The sequence below is a fragment of the Oncorhynchus tshawytscha genome, linkage group LG10 (assembly GCF_018296145.1).
Source record: "Oncorhynchus tshawytscha isolate Ot180627B linkage group LG10, Otsh_v2.0, whole genome shotgun sequence".
Classification (NCBI taxonomy): Eukaryota; Metazoa; Chordata; class Actinopteri; order Salmoniformes; family Salmonidae; genus Oncorhynchus; species Oncorhynchus tshawytscha.
This window is the reverse complement of record NC_056438.1, coordinates 43,439,945-43,464,432: the sequence shown is the minus strand read 5'-3', so window position 1 is coordinate 43,464,432 and position 24,488 is coordinate 43,439,945. Positions and strand designations below refer to the sequence as shown.

The 24,488-nt window shown below is 40.1% G+C and overlaps 3 protein-coding genes across 4 annotated transcripts; all 3 read right to left on the bottom strand.

Annotated features, from left to right (window-relative positions):
* Positions 1 to 3,366: 3,366 nt before the first annotated feature.
* On the bottom strand, positions 3,367 to 5,519 carry LOC112260215 (regulator of G-protein signaling 21). The gene is made up of 5 exons (XM_024435149.2): positions 5,287 to 5,519; positions 5,011 to 5,070; positions 4,831 to 4,892; positions 4,521 to 4,687; positions 3,367 to 4,363 (listed from the first exon to the last, which is right to left on the bottom strand). The coding sequence occupies exons 1-5, from the start codon at positions 5,367 to 5,369 to the stop codon at positions 4,178 to 4,180; spliced, it is 558 nt and encodes a 185-aa protein (XP_024290917.1). The 5' UTR covers positions 5,370 to 5,519; the 3' UTR covers positions 3,367 to 4,177.
* Positions 5,520 to 11,829: 6,310 nt separating this feature from the next.
* On the bottom strand, positions 11,830 to 14,164 carry LOC112261075 (regulator of G-protein signaling 21-like). 2 transcript variants are annotated; one of them, XM_024436425.2, is made up of 4 exons: positions 13,916 to 14,164; positions 13,523 to 13,602; positions 13,094 to 13,260; positions 11,830 to 12,745 (listed from the first exon to the last, which is right to left on the bottom strand). In XM_024436425.2, exons 1-4 carry the CDS (start codon positions 13,924 to 13,926, stop codon positions 12,569 to 12,571), a joined length of 435 nt encoding a protein of 144 aa, XP_024292193.1. In that variant the 5' UTR covers positions 13,927 to 14,164; the 3' UTR covers positions 11,830 to 12,568. The 2 variants fall into 2 exon arrangements, with proteins under 2 accessions (XP_024292193.1, XP_024292192.1); XM_024436424.2 differs by having other exon boundaries at positions 13,523 to 13,685; positions 13,916 to 14,159.
* Positions 14,165 to 17,116: 2,952 nt separating this feature from the next.
* LOC112260216 (regulator of G-protein signaling 21) lies at positions 17,117 to 23,506 on the bottom strand. The gene is made up of 5 exons (XM_024435151.2): positions 23,246 to 23,506; positions 21,756 to 21,854; positions 20,534 to 20,595; positions 19,798 to 19,964; positions 17,117 to 17,723 (listed from the first exon to the last, which is right to left on the bottom strand). The coding sequence occupies exons 1-5, from the start codon at positions 23,365 to 23,367 to the stop codon at positions 17,463 to 17,465; spliced, it is 711 nt and encodes a 236-aa protein (XP_024290919.1). The 5' UTR covers positions 23,368 to 23,506; the 3' UTR covers positions 17,117 to 17,462.
* Between the last annotated feature and the right edge of the window lie 982 nt (positions 23,507 to 24,488).

Here is a 24,488-nt window from a genome sequence, read left to right as displayed (position 1 = left end):
TCTGGATTGCAACTCGTGCCCTGATCTTGTTATCTAGAGATTGGACATTGGCGAGTAATATGCTCGGAAGCGGTGGATGGTGTGCTCGCCTTCCGAGTCTGACCAGTAGGCCGCTCTATCTGCCTCTCCTGCGGCGACCGCGTTGTTTTCTGTCGGCCTCTGGGATAAGATCGCATGTCCATGGTGGAGGTTCCGAACAAAGGGTCCGCTTCGGGAAAGACGTATTCCTGGTCGTAGAGATGGTAAGTTGACATCGCTTTTATATCCAATAGCTCTTCCGGGTTGTAATAACACTTGAGATTTTCTGGGCTAACAACGTGAGAAATAATACAGTGAAAAACAAAACTGCATAGTTTTCTAAGGATCTGAAGCGAGGCGACCATCTCTGTCGGTGCCATCTTTCTTATCAACTATGTGTGTATTTTCGTGTGAGAGTTCGTAGTTGGTAAATGTGTAGAACATTTCCTCTACGCCCCGTGGCAACATGTGTAGAATTTTAAGGAAACTCTGAAACGTAAATTTTTACTCTCCGCTGTCAAGTGAAGTGCCCCTAAAATGTTTTACTCGCTAGTGCTCTGAAAGCATGTGTGGGTATGCAGACCCGCGATCCACCGTGGTCCCTCATTTTTTGTGGGCCCCCCACCCCATCAATGTTGCCTATCCCTGATCTAAAAGCAAAACACATTTTCCATTGGAATTTGAAATGTCCGATTTTTGGTTTCGTTTTGTGTTATCACTGCGCTTTTAACCATGTAAAAGCACAACAATGCTCAATGGGTATACAATGTGAGATATTTTGAATACTTGTACAACAACTTTATATTTTGTCACATCTAATAGCACAACCAAATAACCTGGATTGCAGTTGAGATTACATTAAAGTACACGGTGCAAATGATCAGTGCCGTTGCAGATTATTCTAGAATTTGCATGCTATCTTGAACATGCATGCTTTCTATGACAACATGTGGCCATGATGTGTTATTAATTTTAAGGTTGAATAAATACGGTTACATTAGTTTGTAAGATAGCCTTAACTATAGGCTATTTACTGTATTACAATGGTAATATTGAGTTTGGTTGACAACATAACCAAATATCAACATTTAACTCTTAAGTCGACCCTCTACTTTTTCGAACATTCTGTTAAAAATCGCGCAACATTTCGGCGTCCTGCTACTCCTGCCAGGAATATAGTATATGCATATGATTAGTATGTGTGGATAGAAAACACTCTCACGTTTCTAAAACTGGTTAAATCACCGCTGTGACTATAACAGAGCGTCTGTTTCATCGAAAAGCGCAAGAAAAACTGATCACTGAAAACTGAAAAAAATATCCATGCGCCACTTGCATATATTGTTCAAGGGGCACGAAATTAAATAGGGCTGAGATTGCAAGTCCTACAGCTTCCACACGATGTCACCACTCTTGTCAATTGCCTTCTCGTTGTTTCTTGGTCAAATGAGGAAGAGAGACCACTTTCCATCTGGTCTCCGACAGGAAGTTTTGGAAGAGAGATTTTGGAAGATGATTTGAAAGCGTGGAGCTATTGAATACACATCGCCTCGTGATCAATTTGATAGATTATTAACGTTTACTAATACCTAAAGTTGGATTACAAAAGTATTTCGAAGTGTTTTGTGAAAGTTTATCGTCAACTTTTTTAATTTTAAAAAATGACGTAGCGTTTTGAAACTGTGTTGTTTTCTGAATCACACAGTTTCCATAGATGGATATTTTGGGTATATATGGACCGATTTAATCGAGAAAAAAGACCCAATAGTGATGTTTATGGGACATATAGGAGTGCCAACAAAGAAGCTCGTCCAAGGTAATGAAAGTTTTATATTTTATTTCTGCTATTTGTGTAGCGCCGGCTATGCTAATTATTTTGTTTACGTCGCCTTCAGGTATTTCAGGGTGTTGCATGCTATCAGATAATAGCTTGTCATGCTTCTCATGCTTTCGCCGAAAAGCATTTTAATAATCTGACTTGTTGGCTAGATTCACAACGAGTGTAGCTTTAATTCAGTGCCCTGCATGTGTGTTTTGATGAACGTTTGAGTTTTAACGAGTGCTATTAGCATTTGGCGTAGCGCATTTGCATTTCCAGATGCCTAGATGGGACATCTGCGTCTCAGGTCGACGCAAGAGGTTTTAAAGGAGATGTATCTAATGCTTGGATAGTTCCATCTGAGCCACTGGTTTAATCCTATTCTTGAAATTGTATTTTTGGTTGAGATGGAGAAGTGGATCCAACATATAATTTGTTAATTTGTTAACTGGCTATTTACTCTATTGCAAAAGTGATAATGAATATTGTTTTGTTGTCAATGCAACCAAATATCAACATTTGAAAGAGATGTACAGTATCTTCTGCTTGGATAGTTCCATCTGTGCCTCTGAGTCTGTCTTTAATCCTAGTTTGTCTACAAATTAATAGTTGATATGTTGGATTCACATCTCCATTTCAACCAAACATCGAAGTTAAAGAATAGGACTAAATCAAATTTGAAATGCACTTTAAATAGAGTTTGATTTAATTTAGTTCTATTCTTTAACTTAGTTTTTTGGTTGAGATAAAGAAGTGAATCCAAAATATGTATTATTAACTTGTAAATTCCATTTGAAATCAACCAAAACATGAAACAGTAGAGATTTCTCAACAATCCTTCTCACAATAGCACATCGGTAGTAAGTAGTCAGTGGCAAATATCTAAACAGAGCTTGGTTAGATAGATCAACTCTCCAGTAGGAGGTGCAGCCCAGCCTACTGTTTTTTTTCTTCATAGAGGGGATATTATGTTGAAGATCTGACGTTGTTTCAATGGTACAAATTCAACATATTTTATATAAAGTTTGACTATGTTGAAAATTGACTACTATGATGACATAATCCCGTGGTATAAATTTCACAAAACAACAGTTTGTTAGAATCCAATGTATTTTCCACATCACATTAAGTTGAGAAATTACGTTGAAACAATGTTGATTCAACCAGTTTGTGCCCAGTGGGATGGTGGTTTCTGGGAGCATGGACGGAAATGTATTCTTGTGAGTTTGACGAAAACAAAATGGACACCTGCCTCCTGGACTGCCCCACTTCCTGTGCCTTTTGCTTACTTTGATTTGTTTGTTAGTGTCATTTTAAATTGCATGGTTTGTAAATGTTCCTGGGCCATGAGGAAGGCCACGGATGAAAAGGTAAACGTGTAAACCATTACTTATTATGTATTAAATGGTGAAACTAGTCCCTTGTTTCCTGCTTCTGCCTGCTCAACCCAGATCCAAAAGAACCTGTCATATTTCCACCTCGTGACATTACCCTTTCAGTAAAGTGTGGGAAGAGTCTTAACAAACAAATGCAGTCAAATATTAGGATATTTTAAAAGTGCTTTGAAGGTTTGAAGCATTTACATTTTTGTGAATTTGTGTTTTTACTAAATGTATAATTTAGCTGTTCGAATTTGGAAACCATGTGCCATTTTATAAATACACCTATAGAAATCTTAATTTTTTACAAATATCCAGTGTAACAACAGCAATTTTACATTCAGTAATTTCTTCACAAAATCAATTCTCCATAATGTTATTTTTTAAAGCTTACATCACAAACATGCCTCATTGTGTTAAAGTAAACAAAATTACCCATTCTAAAATTGTGGTTTTAAAAAAAGTCAAATTTAGTAGATTATCTTATCAAATGCCTTATAACTCAACTGATGACCTGCAGATGATGTGCAACTGCAGATACCTTCTCATACATTTACAGCCCTGACTGTATAGATCCTACATAGTAAACATCCCCGGAACTTTGACACAGAAAGTCCCTAGCAATAACATGCCATGCAAGGTAATTCCCATGACATCACCATGTCTCTGTCGTAGAAATAGAATCAACATTATATATCTATGATCTCTTTTAGTCCCATTCTATGTGACATATGTTCCTCTTTCAAGTGAAAGTACATAGACTAAACACAAATGTCAAGAAGGCTTGCCAGCACAGTCACTTCTGTATGTTCCTCCCAGCATTCCCTTAGGCCACGTACCCAGTATAATTCACACTCGGAAGCATCTTCTTATGAATCCTGTTTGTAAGAAGCTCCCTGGCTGTGAAACATTGCAGTCCATTGTTGGAAGCCTCAGTTCAGTTTCTATCATCGGTATTCATTCACATCTTCGTGTAGTCTGATGCGGAGTCCAATAGGGTCCTGTAGATGTTGGATCTGAGGAACCTGGGGTAGGAGTCTTTCTCCATCAGGCTGTACACAATCCTCTGGGCCTCGTCGAAGCAAACTGTGGAGGGCGTCTTCACATTCTGCCCGATGAGATCTCTGGTCTTGTGGTCAATGTTGATCTGGAGAGATTTAGAGGGAATTGATGAGACTTAGTGGATACAAGAAGTAGATGTGCCTCATGCAAAGCAAATGTGGCAATAAAAAGTAGATACATACGTGATCAAAGATCTACATGTTTTTGTGAAGTATTATACTATGTTTGTGAGTACAACATGCCTCTTTCGGAGCCTCAGCTTCAATGTATGTCTTGTAGATCTTCTTGGCCCTGGAGGACAGCCTGAAGGAGGACTTAATCTTCTTGTAGTCTTCACAGATCAGCCAGAATTCAATGTTCTCATCGCTGAACTCTGATTTCAGAAAGGCCTGAAATGTTGCCATGCCATCTAAAAGGGGCATGAGAAGACATACTTAGCTAGGTTTTAAAACCTGCAAACCTACGAAAATTGACATACGATCATCATATCTTCAATGGTTCAACCTCCTTTTGTCTGTTTAAACATTGTTTTGACGAACATGAAATGCTTACATTTTGATGTGAGAAGTCTCTCCAAAGACTGGGACCACAGGATAATTTCCTCAGTACTAAGTCTGTAAAGGAGGAGGACAGTTATTTTCAGATCAATACACTGGATGTTAATGTGGATGATGGATGGGTCCTGATAGGAAAGGCTCATGGATATGGAGAGTCTATCCTTAGGCTATTTACCGTTCAGTGTTAGGGGCATGGGAAGATCTGCGTTGTAGTCGGGACCTCAAGTCACATCCCCTGAAACAAAGTAAATAGGTAAATACACAAGCATACACAAAAAACATGCACATAAAACTTCAAAGTTCTCTTGCTCCTACGTGCAAAGGCAGCCAGCAACATAATTGAGTGTTTTTAAAGAACAATTGTTTTTAAGAATCTGCAACTGTGCCGAATGACCAACAAACCAATAAATCAATGTGGAATGCAAGCAATACTTTATCAGCGAATACTCACTTTGTCTGCTTTCTTCTGTTGTCCTCCATGTCAATGTTGAGTGGATGCAGTTCCCTTGATGGTGATGTGACTAAGATAAGCATGTTTGGGGGAAAACGATCATTGGGTTCTTTGTATGTATTACTCAGTGTTGGAGTTCTCTGCTAGCTTGTCAAATTGTGTCTGTTTTGATGGTCCTCCAAACACCCTCCTTTATACAAGCGATGGCTACTGTGATGTTAGTGTGTGTAGCGTCACCCGTTTCGTTGGCCTCTAACCACAGAAATAGAGGAAGTAGGGGATGACGCTAGCTTGTTCACACCAGTGCAATGCAACTGACTGTCTGCGTTCAGAAACCTGCACAGGTCATTGCCTACCGATATTAAGGCCAGGGTATGCAAATGTAACGTGGAAAATTAAACAACCGATAAGCAAATTCTTACCTTCACTCTGTGGGCTCAAGTAAAGAACAAGGTCCTTTGTTTAATTTTTGAAACACATTTGTCAGGTGGAAGTGATACTTTCATTCGGTCTTTTGCTTTCCTGTCCCATGATAGTGGAACTGTTGTGTTTTTTTTTATCAATATAAACTTTTGCCTTTTCACAAGTATAACCCTAATCATTTTATCTGGAGTTTTTGGCAGAAGAGAACAATTGAAATAGGTCAAACCATGCAAGCAGAAGAATTTGCCGGATTTGTCAGTGAAAATCCCAATGTCCACCTTTAAGTCTCACTTCTCCTTATGGTACACTTCACCTTACTGTATGACATCAGTAGTGGCCTCTGACATTTATTTTTCCGTCACAGAGAACCAATCATATGTAGTATGTTAGATGGACAGATCGGGGCCAGATCACAATAGATACAAAGAAGAGTTTGTCCTGACTAGATGACTAAACATGTTGTTAGTTTATTTCCATCAAAATGGCAGATCTTTATCAGATGAAAACTAAGCAGGCAAAACTAGCAGTCACAGTGTTGCTCACAGTTAATGTCACCATGAGAAACTTGTCAGGATAGACGTAAAACGGTCACATGGGTATGAGAACTCGGTCACATGGGTATGAGATCTCATGCACAGGCTGACCTGCAGCATATAACATCCTACTTCCAATACAGTCCTCGGGAATACATCGTTTCCTGCTATACGTTATGATATACATGATTTCAAATGAATAGATCGTATTAACATTGTATATCCATATTTAAATCAACATTGTAATTGAACATTGATCAAAGCGATGCATTTTTCAACTGCATGCGTGGGTGGGCATGCGTGTGCGCTTGTGTCACTTTTTGAAACAAACCACATCTACTTCCACTTCCTCTTTCCTTAGCAGCCAACTGAAATGTGTTATATAATGACATGACTAAAAACAAAACAAATACATGAAATATCCCAGAAATGAAATATATGGGAGGCGGTGCATTCGACATGAGGTTGGTAGACAGTGAATTTCACTGACAGGATTGGCATGTTAACACATTGACTATATATATTTTGTAAATCTTTTGGAAAAAATAACACTAACACATTCATAGTGTTGTACACCGAAGATACCTCCTAACTGCAGACCATGCAGAGCCTGGCCTGGTCTCCGACTCAGTAATGTGTTTTATTGTATTTTCCCCAAACATAATACTTTGTATTCAGGACAAAAAGTTAATTGCTTTGCCACGTTTTTTGCAGTATTACTTTATTGCCTTGTTGCAAACAGGATGCATGTTTTGGAATAGTTTTATTCTGTACAAGCTTCCTTTTCACTCTGTCATTTAGGTTAGTATTGTGGAGTAACTACAATGTTGTTGATCCATTCTCAGTTTTCTCCTATCACAGCCATTAAATATTGGTCTCATGGTGAAATCCCTGAGTGGTTTGCTTCTTCTCTGGCAATTGAGTTAGGAAGGACATCTGTATCTTTGTAGTGACTGGGTCTATTGATACACCATCCATATTGTAATTAATAACTTCAAACCATGCTCAAAGCGATATTCAATGTCTGCTTTTTTTCTTTCTTTTTACCCATCTACCCTTCTACCCTGCCCTTCTTTGCGAGGCATTGAAAAACATTCCTGGTCTTTGTGATTGAATCTTTGTTTGAAATGCACTGCTCCACTGAGGGACCTTACAGTATGTGCGGGGTACAGAGCTGAGGTAGTTATTCAAAAAATTATGTTAAACACTATTATTGCACACAGTCCATGCAACTTATTATGTGACTTGTTATGCACATTTTTACTCCTGAACTTATTTAGGCTTGCCATAAAACAAACGGGTTGAATACTTATTGACTGAAATGTTTATTGACATTTTAGCTTACTTTTTAAATTTTATTGACATAATTTCACTTTGACATTATGGGATAATGTCATTATGGGATATTTTCCCACAAAATGTGGAAAAAGTCAAGTGGTGTGAATACTTTCTGAAAGCACTGTCAGTATGTTTTGTTTGTATCATGTAAGGTCGGCTGCTCCGGCTAACGTCAAACATGTAGCTATGTTCCCAGTATTGGCCTTCCATGGATGTTTACATGACAAGTTATCGACCTTGGTTTACGTCTCTCGCAGTGCTCACTCTGACATGCTACAGCTAGCTATGCTGAAGACATTGGTAGCTAGCTAGATAGTAATTTAGTGACCATTCCTTTGGATTTTTCACGAGTTACTCATTGTTAGAAAAACGTTTGTTGGAAATGGGATGTTAGCTACTATATTTATTGAATATTATATGAATCTCATGAATTAAAATGGCCAATTTTGGTGGAATGCATTATCTTCATTTCTCAGAGATGAAATTATGTTTCAACAAAATAATGTTGTAGGAATGCTAATCTTTCCTGTTTCTAACTACAGAAACGATTTCAGAACCATCTGAGATGGTGGGTGTCATGGCTTGCTGAAATGACATGGAACAACCCGGCATTTAGATAGGATTATTCTGAATTGTATACATGATTGCAACCAATTATACATAACTAGAAAAATACAATTCCTGAGTAATATTTGTGTGCTTGCTCAAGCTGTCCAAAAGTATTTTGATGGCCGTGGGAGAAGTTTAAATTGTTTGATCCCAGTGTAGAATTCAAGCCCAACAGAAGGTAAAGCAGTCGTAAGAAGACATTGGAGACTTTCTATGATACCAGATGTACTATATTTTGGGCAACATGCCCTCTCTGTCTACCTAGGCTTACATTTGCATGCCTTCACCATGGTTACAGAAGGTATGCAAAGTTTCATCCATCAGGGCCAAGGTTCAGTAATGCACCTTTTGGCCCTACGCACAATGAACACGCATTGTCAGTGCATCTAAACACCGTGGTTTAACGCTTCCACTGGATGAGTGTGGATCACATGAAATGGGTCTCTCCTGAAGTGACATGAAGTGACATGAAGTAACTCTCCTGGCCATGCTGCTTGGTCCTTTGGTGGTGGGTAGTTCTGTTACGGTCATCGTTGCATGAAGAAGTGGACCAAAGCGCAGCGTGGTAAGTGTTCGTGATTTATTAATGGAACTGAACACTGAATAACAAAAACAACAAAGAGAACGAACAAAACCGAAACAGTCCTGTCTGGTGCAGACACAAAAACAGAAAACAACTACCCACAAAACACAGGTGGGAAAATGCTACCTAAGTATGGTTCTCAATCAGAGACAACGATAGACAGCTGCCTCTGATTGAGAACCACACCCGGCCAAACACACAGAAATAGAAAATATAGAACACAAAACATAGAATGCCCACCCCAACTCACGGGCGTGACACTCAGGGCGTGACACTGGGATTGAACACAAAAACTTCTGATCAAGAGTCATGGGATTACACCAATCAACAACAAAACCCAAACCTACTTGATGGTAATAGTGCAAGTTGTCTGACACTATGTGGTTGTATAGGCTAAGTCATGACTGTCAACATGAAACCTGTGCAGCTTCTGTTTTATCTATTCCAGAATTCCCCAATTCCAGAATTCCCCAACTGGGGGCCCTCGGGTGGTTTTATTTGGCCCCCCAGGTTTTCTGACCAAGAACAAATATATATATTTGAGTGTGTAATTTTCATTGTTGGACATAAAAGACTGTAAAAACACCAGGAAATCAGCGCTAAGTGATTTTAATTTAAGAAATCTGTTCCCAAGTATTCCCACACATAATAAAGAGACATGTGATTGTATATAAATGTAAGCAAGGTTTGAAATTATTATGTTTTGATCAAACATTATATCTGTTTGGGCTTCTTGCGGTCAATTTGCAGTCTACAAATTATTTGTAATTTGTTCCGGCCCCCCAACCGCCTATAATATATACATACAATTTACTGTAGGACATTTGAATAATTTAGCAGGCACTTATCCAGAGTGAGTTACAGGAGAATTTAGGGTTAAGTGCTTTGCTCAAGGGCACATCGACAGATTTTTCACCTAGTCAGCTCAGGGACTCGAATCATTGTGACTTTTCAGCTACTGGCCTAACGCTCTCAACTGCTAGGCTGGCCTGACCACTAGGCTACCTGCCACCCAAGTTCTGGTGCAGGGCCAGTTTAATTTGTTTACAAAACAAGAACATAAGTCAATGTGTGAGCTTTGCTGCCACCTGGAGTTGGAAGGCTGTACACACTTCAGGGACCACACCCTCTGTTCCAACACCCTTCTAACCTTTCTCCTTAAAGTATTCAGTATTGTTTTTTAAAATATTGGATTGATGCCAGCATGGGCTAGATGGAGTTTCCATCATATTTCTGATTCCATTCATATTTATGGATGGATGGGGAGTGAACGTGTGCACTCTTCGAGGAAACGGGAAGTTAATCAGATCGCAATCATGGTCAATCAAAACAATCAGGGGATGTTTTGCATCGAATTCAAAATGATAGCACATAGACACCCTGACTGCACTACGCACAATTTACATGAGAGCAAAATTGCTGCTGATTAAATGTTTTCTTCAAAAGAGATCTGATCTGATTTTAAATACTTACAGTTGAAGTCGGAAGTTTACATACACTTAGGTTGGAGTCATTAAAACCCATTTTTCAACCACTCCACAAATTTCTTGTTAACAAACTATAGTCTTGGCAAGTCGGTTAGGACATCTACTTTGTGCATGACACAAGTCATTTTTCCAACAATTGTTTTACAACCAGATTATTTCACTGTATCACAATTCCAGTGGGTTAGAAGTTTACTTACACTAAATTGACTGTGCCTTTAAACAGCTTGGAAAATCTCAGAAAACGATGTCATGGCTTTAGAAGCTTCTGATAGTCTAATTAACATAATTTGAGTCAATTGGAGATGTGCCTTTGGATATATTTCAAGGCCTACCTTCAAACTCAGTGCCTCTTGGCTTGACATCATGGGAAAATCAAAAGAAATCAGACCTCAGAAAAATAATTGTAGACCTCCACAAGTCTGGTTCATCCTTGGGAGCAATTTCCAAACGCCTGAAGGTACCACGTTCATCTGTACAAACAATAGTACGCACGTATAAACAACATGGGACCATGCAGCCTTCATACCGCTCAGGAAGGTGACGCATTCTGTCTCCTAGAGATTAACGTACTTTGGTGTGAAAAGTGTAAATCAATCGCAGAACAACAGCAAAGGATCTTGTGAAGATCCTGGAGGAAACAGGTACAAAAGTATATCTATCCACAGTAAAACGAGTCCTATATCGACATTACCTGAAGGGCCACTCAGCGAGGAAGAAGCCATTGCCCCAAAACTGCCATAAAAAAGCCAGACTACGGTTTGCAACTGCACATGGGGACACAGATCGTACTTTTTGGAGAAATGTCCTCTGGTCTGATGAAACAAAAATAGAACTGTTTGGCCATAATGACCATCGTTATGTTTGGAGGAAATAGGGGGGGGCTTGCAAGCCGAAGAAAACCATTCCAACCGTGAAGCATGGGGGTGGCAGCATCATGTTGTGGGGGTGTTTGCTGCAGGTGGGACTGGCGCACTTCCTATTGTGGGAAGCTTGTGGAAGGTTACCTGAAATGTTTGACCCGTGTTAAACAATTTAAAGGCAATGCTACCAAATACTAATTGAGTGTATGTAAACTTCTGACCCACTGGGTATGTGATGAAATTATAGCTGAAATAAATCATTCTCTCTACTATTGTTCTGACATTTCACATTCTTAAAATAAAGTGGTGATCCTAATTGACCTAGGACAGGGAATGTTTACTAGGATTGAATGTCAGGAATTGTGAAAAACTGAGTTTAAATGTATTTCGCTAAGGTCTATGTAATCTTCCGACTTCAACTGCACATATGAACAGACCAAATAAACAAATGACAATAGAGATTTCAGATCATTCTCATTCATCACCTGACTCAAAGTTTTCTACTACATGTTATCCACCATTCCCAAAAAATGCCCTCTCTTTGTCTCCCTGAATATCTGGGAACTTAAAAGGTTAGAATGCATACAACTTTGAATTGCAGTAGGCAGTGCACCTGTAAAAAGCAGGCACATAATGGTTGCATTTTAGCATCTGGCTTTCCCAAAAATATCCACACAGAACAAGGACAGGAGATGGGCAACTCATTTGTATAGTTTTTTATTTCAAATTTGATGCTTGATTCATTCAGATCATGTTAATTTCAATTTGAGACGGTATCTGATTACATACAGAAGTGATAATACTATTGATACAAATTAAGAACTTATTCATCATCTAATTTATAGTCAAAGGGGCAACATGTTGGCATTTTAGTCTCTACAAATTACTTAGTTAAATACAACTTTGCACACATTATACTATATACATTCATTGAGAATGGAATCAACCCATTAAATGTAGTCACCAGTTACAGAAAAGATATCTCTGATATTGTTTGGACATGGATTGCAATAACATGGTAAGCATAGTGTAGATGGATTGCAATAACATGGTAAGCATAGTGTAGATGGATTGCAATAACATGGTAAGCATAGTGTAGATGAAAGAGTTGAAAGAATGTGTTTCTCAACTTCTGGGTTGTTCTTGACCAGTTCCTGGTTAAATGGTGAGCTGGCAGCCATTTAGTCAGTTCTCAGGTGCTAGTTTTAAGGAACGATACAATCCATTTCTACGTGCATTGCTACATTTAAAAACAGTCTAGCCAGGAGATTCTGGACGTTGCTAAACTAAACCCTAGGTAACAACACCCTAGGTAAGTCGAAAATAAGGTAAAAAATAAATAAAACCATCCCTTTAATCAAAGTGGTCCTCCATGGATGGAGGGACTATAGCTTGTCTGTGGTACATAAAATGTTGAGAAACACTTAGAGCGTTTGTCATTTAAGAGAGTCACCTTGCATCTGCTCTCCGAAGCAAATCCTGGTAGATGTCTGACTTGAGGAATCGTGGGTAACAATCCCTGGCCATCAGACTGTAGATCAGCTTCTGTGCCGCGTCAAAGGAAGTCAGGCTCGGCTGGGAGATGTTCTTGGTGATATTTTCTCTGGTCCCACAATCAATGTTGATCTTCAACCAAGATATACGCCCAGTAAATACATGTTGTTTTTTTCCCAGACACATTTCTACATCTTATGTCCACTGAATGTATAAAGGCAGACAAAAGTATAAACAGGTCTAGATCCAACCAGGTCCTTATTAATTCATTTGTTTGTTCTGAGTTGTTATGAAATCCAGCAGATTGTCATCAGGGGTTGTATGTGTCGAGTGTATCAGAGTACGGATGCTGATCTAGGACCAGGCATCTCTTGTCCATTTAATCGTATTCATTATGATCTTAAAGGCTAAACTGATCAGCCTAGATCAGCACTCCTACTCTGAGATGCTTGATACATACGGCCTCAGGTAGCTACTTACCTGTCTGGGTGCTTCACATTCCACAAACTCAGAGTAGATCCTGTTTGCAGAGGAGATCATCTCTGGAAGAGACTTGATCTTCTTGTAGTCCTCACAGGCCAGCCAAAACAGGATATTCTCCTCACTATACTCTGACTTCAGGAATTGTCGGAAAGCTGCCTGCCCAGCTGGACATACGGAAAAATAGGAAAAGAAGGGAAATGAGATGTCTCTATGTTTGTTATTGTAAGAAAGCATATGAGCGTGAGTTCTGTCGCAAGACAAAGGCAGTAATCCTAACTTGATACATTTTAGTTACTTGTAACAGACAATCGTAATTTGCCTGTGATTTTCTAAATCACATCCTGAGGATGGCATAATCAGCTTAGCACTGTCGGTGATGCCTTCTAGACAGGCAGTATAGTAAAGGGATAAAAATGTTGTCCTTACGTTTACTACACAGGAGTTTGTCCACAGACTCTCCCCAAGTCTCAGCCTCTTCAAGTGGGTCCTTGAGAAAGCAACAAAATCTACCCTTGAAAAGAGCGTTGAGATCCATCACTAGCCCAGTAATCAATGATTTTCAAAACACAATATCAAATCTGCCTCACACCTGGAAAGAAAATAGATGAATACGGTCCATCAATGGTTTTGCATTTCAAAAATATGTTTTATAGTCCAGTGAAAAGATCTTTAAAAAAATTCAAATAACCTGTTATCCAATACATTATATTAACTTAGATACAAAATGCACATAGTAGACTCCTCATTCTTGTTAAAAGTCGTAACTTGTATTGAAACATAGCGGCATTCATCTACAGAATCAGTGATAAAGAAACTCACTTTATTGCCATGGCAGCGTTGTCTGTCTGGGAGAGAGAAAATCGTTCCTGCCAATGTGAGGCTAAGATTTTGATTGTTCCGAGGTGAGGGAGTTAAGTTGCAGGGAATGATCTAGACCAGACTCCCTCCGTGAATGGAACACATGAAAATCAGTATGCAAAGTGATGTTTGCGAGAGAGGGTATCCTTCCTTCCGAGGCCTCTCTGACCCCTGAGAGAGTATACACCTGGGTTTCAAGGAGTGGCCCTCATGTCTTCTATGATATCCTGTCCACCTCAGTTTCAATCATAGATATGAAGATGAAAGACAGAGTATATAGTCCTAATATAACCCTAAGGGGAAAAAAAGAGTGTACCATGGTACACCATGGTACATTTACCATGGTAAAGGGCGTTACCATCGATGAATGGCACTTTTGAAGAATTCGAAACAACTAGTACTACTTGGTAACAAATGGTGCCCAGTAGAGCTTGTTTCAAGTTATTATTAGAATGTTATAGAGATGTAGCTTTTTACATGTTATTACTCTGTAATTACCATTTCACCAGATCATTTCTCAGTGGATAAATACTCTACAGTAAAACCAAAATCTCTTTCAGATAGTCGTTCATAGTCAGTAACAGAAACATAAGATAAACACGCATGGCCATGGGCTATAGTATCACAACAAAATAGTCACCTAAAATACACAATACACATATCGAAGTACGCATTTTTATACTTTTCAAGTACAGGTATGTGTATTTATGTTTTTCGAACAGCCTAAAAAGCTACACATGGAATATATCATCAGCTGTTGTATTGTAACAAAATAGCCAACTACAGCATCAAAACATATTGAAGGATTTGTGAAGGATTTTGGAATACAGGTATCTGTATTTATGCTTTTGAACAGCCGAAGAAGCTACAGATGGAAAATGAAATGAGGTCAAATGAGTGAGGTGAAATGCAAAATAGAAAATGAAAGGTAAACAGATGATGAAGTGCTGATGAAGCACCTAGATGGGAGGCTGACCATAAACAAATAGAGCATGAAGGGAATCCCGCATCCTGGTACTACGCTGGATTTGCATCTCTGTTGTGGAACATCTTCCACATTTAATTATAATGACACAGCAACAATAATATTCTATGCTATGCTCTGTGCATGATGCGTGTGATATCTTCAGTCATTCTTTCTTATGTCTGTCAAATCTAACCCTGCACTAAAGCACATCATATGTTTAGACCGTGTAAACTCTATTTTGACTTGTGTGAAAGTTTGAGTGATATCCGAGTGTTAGGAATACTGGCCTTTGTGAATAAAGAACTGAAAGTACAACATGGTCCATGTTTGCTTGAAAAGGGCTACATATGTAAAATATTGTACTGGTTATATTTCCCTTCTCTAATCCTTTTATGGTGTTGAATATCTACCACCTTGATGGGAGGGTCAAAGGTTAACCACAGATGCAGTCAGTGCAAGGTATACCCTTTCTGCATATTGGAAACCCATCCTCATGTGTCAGCCAAGTGATGCATTGTGGGATAGGGGTAATGGAATATTCCCAATGTATCCAGTAACTGCAAATGTATAGTCATTAATGTACTAATGAAGATTAATGATGGCGGGTCATGGTATATGAGGACAGTCTTCATGGTGTACGAGGACAGTCCTCCCTGTGGTGCTCACATATCCTGAACCCCATCATCCTCCAGCCCAGGATATTATGTGCTTCCCAAACAAAACCAAGAATGGAAATCTCACCAAGTGATGGAAAACACCACGGCGATCCCGATTTGCATCCGCGTGGACGAAATTTGATTTTCAAAAGAGGTGCTTGTCTCGCATGTGCACAGTGCTGAGAAGTGTTGCAATTGGTGCACTGCAGACTCTAAAACACCGTCTATTGCTGGTGTGGTTGCTATACATCCCAAAACTACAAAGTTGGTGGATTCTTATTCAAGTTAACCCAGAGGAGTTTATCAAAGCATTCCTACCCACACACAAAACATAAATAAAACAGTTTTTCCCCCTATTTGTTGTTTCCCTTATTCCCTTAGCTGCCATGTAGACATTGCATTGTGGCATGTTTATTAAAATGTACAGGTTTCATACACACATTAATTCATTCCTCTTCCAACACCATGTCATCTAGCTGTCATGGCTAGGGCCAGGAGTTTTCCATAGTAACATAGTAACAAGGCCCAATCATTTTTTCTGGCTACTTGATTTGACCAGGAAGTACTCTTGGCCCACACTGGGTTAGTGTGCTTCCTCTGGTAACCCACAGTGAGGCGCTGTGTATCCTCGACCAGCACCTTCAGCAGCCTACAAAAAAACAAGTATATTTTCCCCATGTGCTGCAACAATGCCTGCCCACCTGTGTGAAATAAATATAAATATTTTATTAAAAACAGGCAAGGCAAGGATTTGAATCCCACAGTGTACATAGTCCTCCACTCCTAACAATTTTTGTCTCCACTGTAAGTAAGTTCATTTCTAGGGCATCGGTTTGAATCAGTGAGGGGTAAGGAAACATCAGCCAACGTTAGCATTCCTGAATTAAATGAATGTAAATTGAAGCTAAATGCCAAATGCTTTATCGCGTTTTTTCTGTTGCCTGCTTGGCATATGTATTTATTAGGGTTGTTTCGTCGCAAAGTCTTAAGGCAAGTCAAGTGTGGCGCCTAGTGATTTCTCTATCCGAAAGATTTGGCATTGCTGTGAACTGTCTTGGAATTTCAACTACTACTAATACGTGATTTTTTTTAATGTCCTGGCAATGTGTAGTTAAAAAAAAAAATGTATATATATATATATCCCACCATACTCCCATGGTGAAGATGCCATGAAGCCAAAACTGTCCGTCATTTAACTCTTAGTGGGTAGGAAACAATCGAATCACTTTGCTGTAATGAATTCGACACCGCCAAGATAGATTCAGTGGGATCGTTGGCAGCTTGGAATGATTACATATGTTTCTCTGTAAGGAATACCGTGTGCATGCCAATGACGTGAATACGTCTAATCGTATGTCTAATTATGTTAAGTGGTTACTCACTTGCTCAGTGAGGTCTATAAAAAAAATTTTGTGATTCGGCAGCTGGTTCCTTCCAAATACTTCTATCGCACCTTCTGATTGTGTAATGCACTAACGTCATAGTCGCTATTTGTCATGTTTTTTTGTTTGTCCCTTTTGACATAATTGAACCGTTAGAAACGTTAGAAAAAGCTTTAATAGTACATTGTTTATTCCAATAATTACTCTCCAGACTATATATACAATTTACAACTAAAAGCCAACATAACACATTATTATCATAAATTATTGAATTAATACAAGCAGTGGCAAGACATTTAACGGTAATCAAGATGAACATTGCATATTAGTATTCGAACACAGTATTCTGTGTCTAGATGGGGAACACTTTAACTGATAGCTGTAAAGTCAAATCTCTTCAGAAAAACACAACAACGAGTCACACAGCGAATCAGATACAGGCATTGCACTGCAAGATAAATCAGAAGGGTGTGTGTGTGTTTTGCTACTCTCAGTTTAAGATTCTACAACCAGGCAGAGGAGTCGCCCGTGGCCTCCCCTCGCGGCTCATTGAAAACGCAGGACCGTGACCTCCGGCGGAACATGGTGGTCCCGGGGCCTTTTCTCTTGGTGAGGCGAAGGTAGATTTCGGAAGTGAGGAACCTCGGGTAGCAGTCTTTTTTCATCAGGCTGTAGACTTTGCTCTGTGCCGCATCGAAGCAGGTATTCGTCGGCGTGGTGATGGCCTTCTGGATGGCCACCTTTGTTGCGTAGTCGATGTTGACCTAAAAGTAAAGTGACACTATTATGTTAAGTGGCTCAATCTCAAATCAAACCTTAGATATGGTAATATGGTACTAGCTCCTCCTTCCCATTTGATTGTTTTCAAAAGAAAAGCAATGCTCATTCCAATTGGTGCTTGTACAAAGCACATCTTCCCGTTGATTTTGCGATCACTCAAACATCTGTTATGTCCGCTCAAACAAATTCCAGTTCCCTTCAAAATTTCAGTTTTTTTATTTGCATCTACACTATATATATATAAATGTATGTGGACACCGCTTCAAAGTAGTGGATTCAGCTATTTCAGCCAGACCCATTGCTGACAGGTGTATAAATCGAGCACACAGTCATGCAATCTCCATAGACAAACATTGGCAGTAGAATGGCCTTACTGAAGAGCTCAGTGACTTTCAACGTGGCACCGTCATAGGATGCCACCTTTCCAACAAGTCAAATTTCTACCCTGCTAGAGCTGCCCGGGTCAAATTTAAGTGCTGTTATTGTGAAGTGGAAACGTATAGGAGCAACAATGGCTCAGCCGTGAAGTGGTAGGCCACACAAGCTCACAGAACGGGACCGCCAAGTGCTGAAGCACATAACGCGTAAAAATCGTTTGTCCTCAGTTGCAACACTCACTACAGAGTTCCAAACTGCCTCTGGAAGCAATGTCAGCACAATAACTGTTTTGTCGGGAGCTTCATGAATTGGGGTTCCAAGGCCGAGCAGCTGCACACAAGCCAAAGATCATCATGCGCAATGCCAAGCGGTGGCTGGAGTGGTGTAAAACTTGCCGCTAATGGACTCTGAAGCACTGGAAACGCGTTCTCTGGAGTGATGAATCACGCTTCACCATCTGGCAGTCTGACGGAGAAATCTGGGTTTGGATCGCTACCTGCCGAATGCATAGTGCCAACTGTAAAGTTTGGTGGAGGGGGAATAATGGTCTGGGGCAAATGCAAACAACAAATGCATCCAATAAGTTTGTAGAGTCACAAGCTTGATGTAATCATTGGGTGCTAGGAGAATGGGACCAAATACTAAACTTTTGACTACTTTAATGCAGATATAAGTGAATTTGTCCTATTGCCACTCACTGTAGTCTCCGCCTTATGTTGAATATGCAAGAGTATTTGACAAAAACAATCAAGAATTTGAGTGAAATCCATGGTGAAAGCTACTGGAGATTGTGAAATCGTGAGGGGGCGGTACCTTAGAAAGATGCTCGTTGGAAATAGAGTAATTTCATGCAAATGTATTAAATTATGCCCATGGTTATATAGAAATGAGATGTTATTTTAGCTATACACCCAATCCTTTCTATTGGCAAGTGTGACTTGTTTAAGATCAGTGGGAGAGGGGTAAATGTACTCTAAACAGCTACAGTTCATGACTGGCCCAAGACACTTTGAGACATTCTTGCTAGTTTATGTTACGCAGAGCCCTCCATGTAAATGCACTTCTGTGACACAATACATGTCCCTGTACTTGGTTTGGAAGTCATGCTCACTTATTCTTCAACTGAGCTTAGAAGACACTAACATCTTCGTCTCAAACTGAAAGAGTCTGTGTAATTATTCCACTGGCTCAGTTGCTGCTAGTCGCAGAGAAGGAAAACCACACGGTCACGATCTGTCTTCATCCAATGGTGCCTGAGGTTGTAACGCTTCTAAACCACACGCTTCTGTAATGGTCATATCTGTCTTACTAGGGGAGTAGAGCATCTTCTTAACCACAGGTTTATCATGCACTCAGGGCTTTGTTCATGCCTCACACTCATTGTAACCTCTGCATAATTCCAATGCGTAGTTTATAAAAGTCGAAGTCGGTATAGCGGTGAATGTTGATGTATTTGCATCCAGTCTCCTTTTGAATTAGATCAAGACCATAGAAGAGCAACAAAAATGAGATTTGATCTTTCTGTGAATGCTTGACCAACTAGCAGCTTTAGGGAAGTCCCATTGATGTGGCCCCAACAGTTTCCCCAATTGCCATTAATAGGGCCCACATGGTCAGGGAAACAGCTTATAAAGCTCCAGCAAGGCCAATTTGGTTTCGTTTCTCAAGCACCATATATACCTCCTTTGGGGCATCGGCTTCAATGAAGACAGCATACATCTGCTTGGCTTTGGTGATGAGCCTGGAATCCGAGTCGATGGTCTTGTATTCCTCACAGGCCAACCAGAACTCAATGTTCTCCTCACTGAACTCTGTTCTGAGGAACTGAGAAAACGTCTCCACTCCATCTACTCGGGGGAGAAGAACATACTCTTTAATGATCCATTGGATTTATTGGATTCAATCGTGAGGCTTATATGGATAAAAAACAACATGTACTGCTCCAGAATAATGGCGACAAAGGGATCTGCACTGTGCCCACTGATACTATAGATGAGTTACTTCGTAACTTACACTTGATTGAATTTCAGACTGCATTAATTGAGATTTGGCTGATTTTGGTTCATTCCGATTCAAAATAGAAATGGTCAAGCTCTGTAGATTCCCAACCTGCTCTCAATGGAAAGTGGGAAAGATAATATTGAACATTCAACCACTGATCTCAATGACTTATAGAGCGAGCCCTGCAAAATTATTCACAGCTGTAATGAAACACTCTTTCAATAGACATATCAGGAAGTTAGACAGGTTTGATAGTCTTACCTAACACTAAAAATATAGCAGTGAAACTCCATTGTTCTCTCCTCTAACCTTTAATTTCCCTAAAGACACTGTGGCTTCCCATTAAAGTTGTGTCTTGAACATAAATAGACTCGCAATTTGTGACTAAATCAGACATCGGCGGTTTCAATCTAACCTGAATGTCTGAGCAGCTCTTCAAAGGTGCTACTCCAACTCAAAGCTGCCTCCGGTGAGATGCTGTGGAAAAAAAGAGTCAGAGATACCATTTAAGTCCTTTGCTAATGATGTGTTTATTTGTTTATATATCTTTCTGTGCAAGCCTGTTGAACGCTGATGGTGGGCTACAGTATGTCTAGCTTCTGTTGTTTCCCAATGGTATTTTGATTGAGGAAAAAAAGACTGTATAGTCCATGAATTTAAAGGGGTATTTCAGCTAAATTACACATTTAGATATTTGTTTCCTTGTAGTAGGAAATGGGCTGGGCAATGCTGCTTAGGACTTATGGCAACATTGATCTAAATGTAATTGCGCTGAACTAGCCCATTAAAGGCCCGCACAGACTATAAGATTTTAGCTGTCTCATATGCCACCCAGACAAAATGTACACATCGTGGGCAAATTCTTAGGTCGTAAAACGATTGTCGGACGCCTCACTGTGACAGGGTCTTGGGTTTGCCCATTTAAGTACGACTGTGTGCGGTCATAGTCTCCAACAAAGTTCTGGCAGTGTCAACAATGTTGAGCCTTTGTCGTGCAGAGTGGCATGCATTTATTTCTTCAAAATTAGAATTCACACATCGGATAATGAAAGCTTGGCGCAAGTAATGGCCTGTGTGTAGTTACAAATAACATAGACACACATCGGCTGTCAACATGTCAACGCTTGTATTGTGTAACCGGCAATGACTATGCTGGGGGCGCATATCCCATTGGAGCTATGGGCCTAATATTCAGTGTTAGCGTTTCCATGTTGTGATGTTCCTCTTCAATTTGAGAGTTGAGCTCCTCATGACGAGGAGCGCACGCTCACAGAGGTAGGAGGAGCAATGTCTGTCAGTCGTCAGCTTGTTGTTGTTCTCTCGATGCCGTGCTTGATACGTCCAGTTGACGTAGCCCAGCCCGGCTGACCTAGCCTTGCAAGCCAATTGCAGAATGGGACGACAGAACTGAAGCAAATCATACAATCTGGCCAAGTTGATGTAAATTAGGTCACATCGCACAGTGTGAAGTGTAATAATCGTAAAAGACTAAATCCGACATACAGTGTGGAAAGCCCTTGAGATTGAAAATGCTCTTCAATACAAATTGGGTAACTGGGGCAATTAAACATGTTATGTTATTCTGCAGGGCAAATCTCTTTCCATTGCTTTGCCTCTACACTTGACTGACGCCTTACTTGCTGGTTGCGGTGGTGGTCTTCTTTTCTGGACTGATGTTTTCATGGGAGCCTGACTTGGTCAGCAGAAGGCTCAGTTGGCACCTCTTGTCTTTCAATCTGCAACCAGAGTTAATGGAACACTTTACATAACGATTACATTTCGGTTTACTGTACAGCAGTTTAATCATAATGAATGAAATCACTAGCCTGGCCCCAGACCTGTTTGTGCTGTCTTGCCAACTCCTATGGTTATTATTACGCTAAACATTGTTTCAGTCGGCAAGACAGCGCAAACATATCTGGGAACCAGGCTACAAAATCACAACAACAGAGTAATAAACTGGCCATTGTTTACTCAAGCCGAGGACCTTTCACATGGACGCTCACATGATAACTGAAATAAATAGGACTTCTTCTTTCTTTCCACCTGGGCCACATGAAGTAAAGGTCAACAGAGCAAGCAGTGTTTCACTAAAGGCAGCAGTGGCATCTCATGGGGTGGACAGTGCCCTGGAGAATGATAGCAAAGTGAGACGGTGTGGGGTGGACAGTGCCCTTGAGAATGCTAGCAAAGTGATATGGTGTCAGCGTGCTAACCATCATTCTGAAACTAGGAACCAACCACGCACATATGCCCTGTAGACACAGAACAAAGGCAAACCAAGGGGAAATGTACTTCTGCACCTCTTCTCAACGAACCAGTATCTGCAACACATTCAAGGGAATTTGCATGGACAGGAATTCACACCGACGGACACTGAAACGGTGTTGCAAATCATTCAAAAGTTGCATTTCCCGTCTCCTCTCTACCTCCTGTCGAGGTTGTATCGTTCAACTTTGTGTCGTTAAATGATGGATAGTCACGAGGAACACATGTTTTACCATGTCACAATTCATCCCCATCGCGTAGAGTAATTTCATTTGCCTCACAGTTCTACATCAAAAGTATCAACAAACCGAGACAGCCCCGAATGACTTCACACTCTCAAACAAACGACGCCGTGGCACTTTAACAACTACTCTGCGTCTCCTCTTGTCTCGTTGAGAACTCAGAGATGCAAAATAAATGAACCAAGGTACAGAACTCACGGTTGTTAGTGCTAGGGTGTCACCTTAACGAATGAACATTTATTTTCTGATCTCCTGCTATTGAGAGAATGGCAATGGCTCTCAGATGCACATGTGCCCTCTCACTCTGTAGAGACAAGTCAAGCATGGTGCCATGGCAGACCCCCTTACATTATGAAGTCAACACCAACACTTAATGAGTGGAAGAGTTGTGGAGGAGAAAGTCACAATATAAGGGAAGATATTCATACTAGCGATAAGGTTTTCTCTGTCTGTCTCCCATTGATGTTGTGCAATGCAAATAAAGGAAGTGGCATTCTTACAAGATGTAATGAAACAAGGTGTTAAAAGCTTCACAGAATTGTTAAAATACACAAAAAAAAATCGAATTCTGCTTTCAAATAAAAAGGATAGGAAGATTTCAAGTGCAAAAAACCTACCTGGAATTACTATCTTTCATTCTCGGTGCCTTCAAGTCCTTAGGACCAAGCATTTTGAAATACGCTTCCTCCTTTGGGGCCAAAAAGTTGAATTGAGGAAATAGAAAAACAAATGTCTCCATGCTAGCTTCCTTCTAACTTTAGCATTTGTGAAGGCAGACCACGAGCAGCTCTTAGTGTTCATTTAACCCCATCGTTTGTACCACATCTCTTTTTAAAGCTTCGCATAGATAAAATATTTCCCCTGTACCTTTCACACGGCTTCCTGACCTAGGTGAACTACTGAGTTTACCGCAGCATCAGTGATAAAGAAAACCCCCTCATGCTCAACATCCTGCTTTAAAACTATTAACTATGAACTTCAAAGAAAACAATAACTTCCTATTACCAGACAAATACTGCATTTACATTAGTAATACTGTACAAACCTGGATTAGGCCTAGACTATGACTCCATCAAGCATTAAGTGATAGATTGATATGCAAAGCTACTGTTGCAAATATTCGGATCAAAGGTATATTGAAGCACTCTGAACCTGTATTAATAGTGTATTGAACCTGTATTGAATCACTTTGAACCTGTATTAATAGTGTATTGAACCTGTTCAAACCCGCGCTTTGAATGCAGCAGGTAGCCTAGTGGTTAGACGGTTGGGCCAGTAACCGAAGGTCATTGATTTGAAAACCCGTTCCGATAAAGTGAAAAATCTGCCGATGTGCCCTTGAGCAAGGCACTTAACCCCCATTTGCTCCAGGGGCGCCGTACTACTATGGCTGACCCTGTAAAATGACACATTTCACTAAACATATCTGGTGTATCTGACAATAAATATATATATATATATCTATACACTGAGTGTACAAAACATTAGGAACACCTGCTCTTTCCATGACAGACTGACCAGGTGAATCCAGGTGATCCCTTATTGATGTCACCTGTTAAATCCACTTCAATCAGTGTAGATGAAGTGTAGGTGACAGGCTAACCTTTTACTGCAATGTGCTAAATCAGGGGCAATGTGCTAAATCAGGGTCACACAGAGTGGTTCTTGGTAGTCTTAAACAAATCTACTTTGAGACAAAAGTATACACCTCACACACATGGTTATGGGCTTAAACATTCCACCCATGACGCCACTAAAGGGTGATTTGATTTGACTGCAGGAAAGAACTACAGAAGGATTTTTAGGCCTTGAGACAATTTAGACATGGATAGTGTATGTGGGCCATTCAGAGGGTGAATG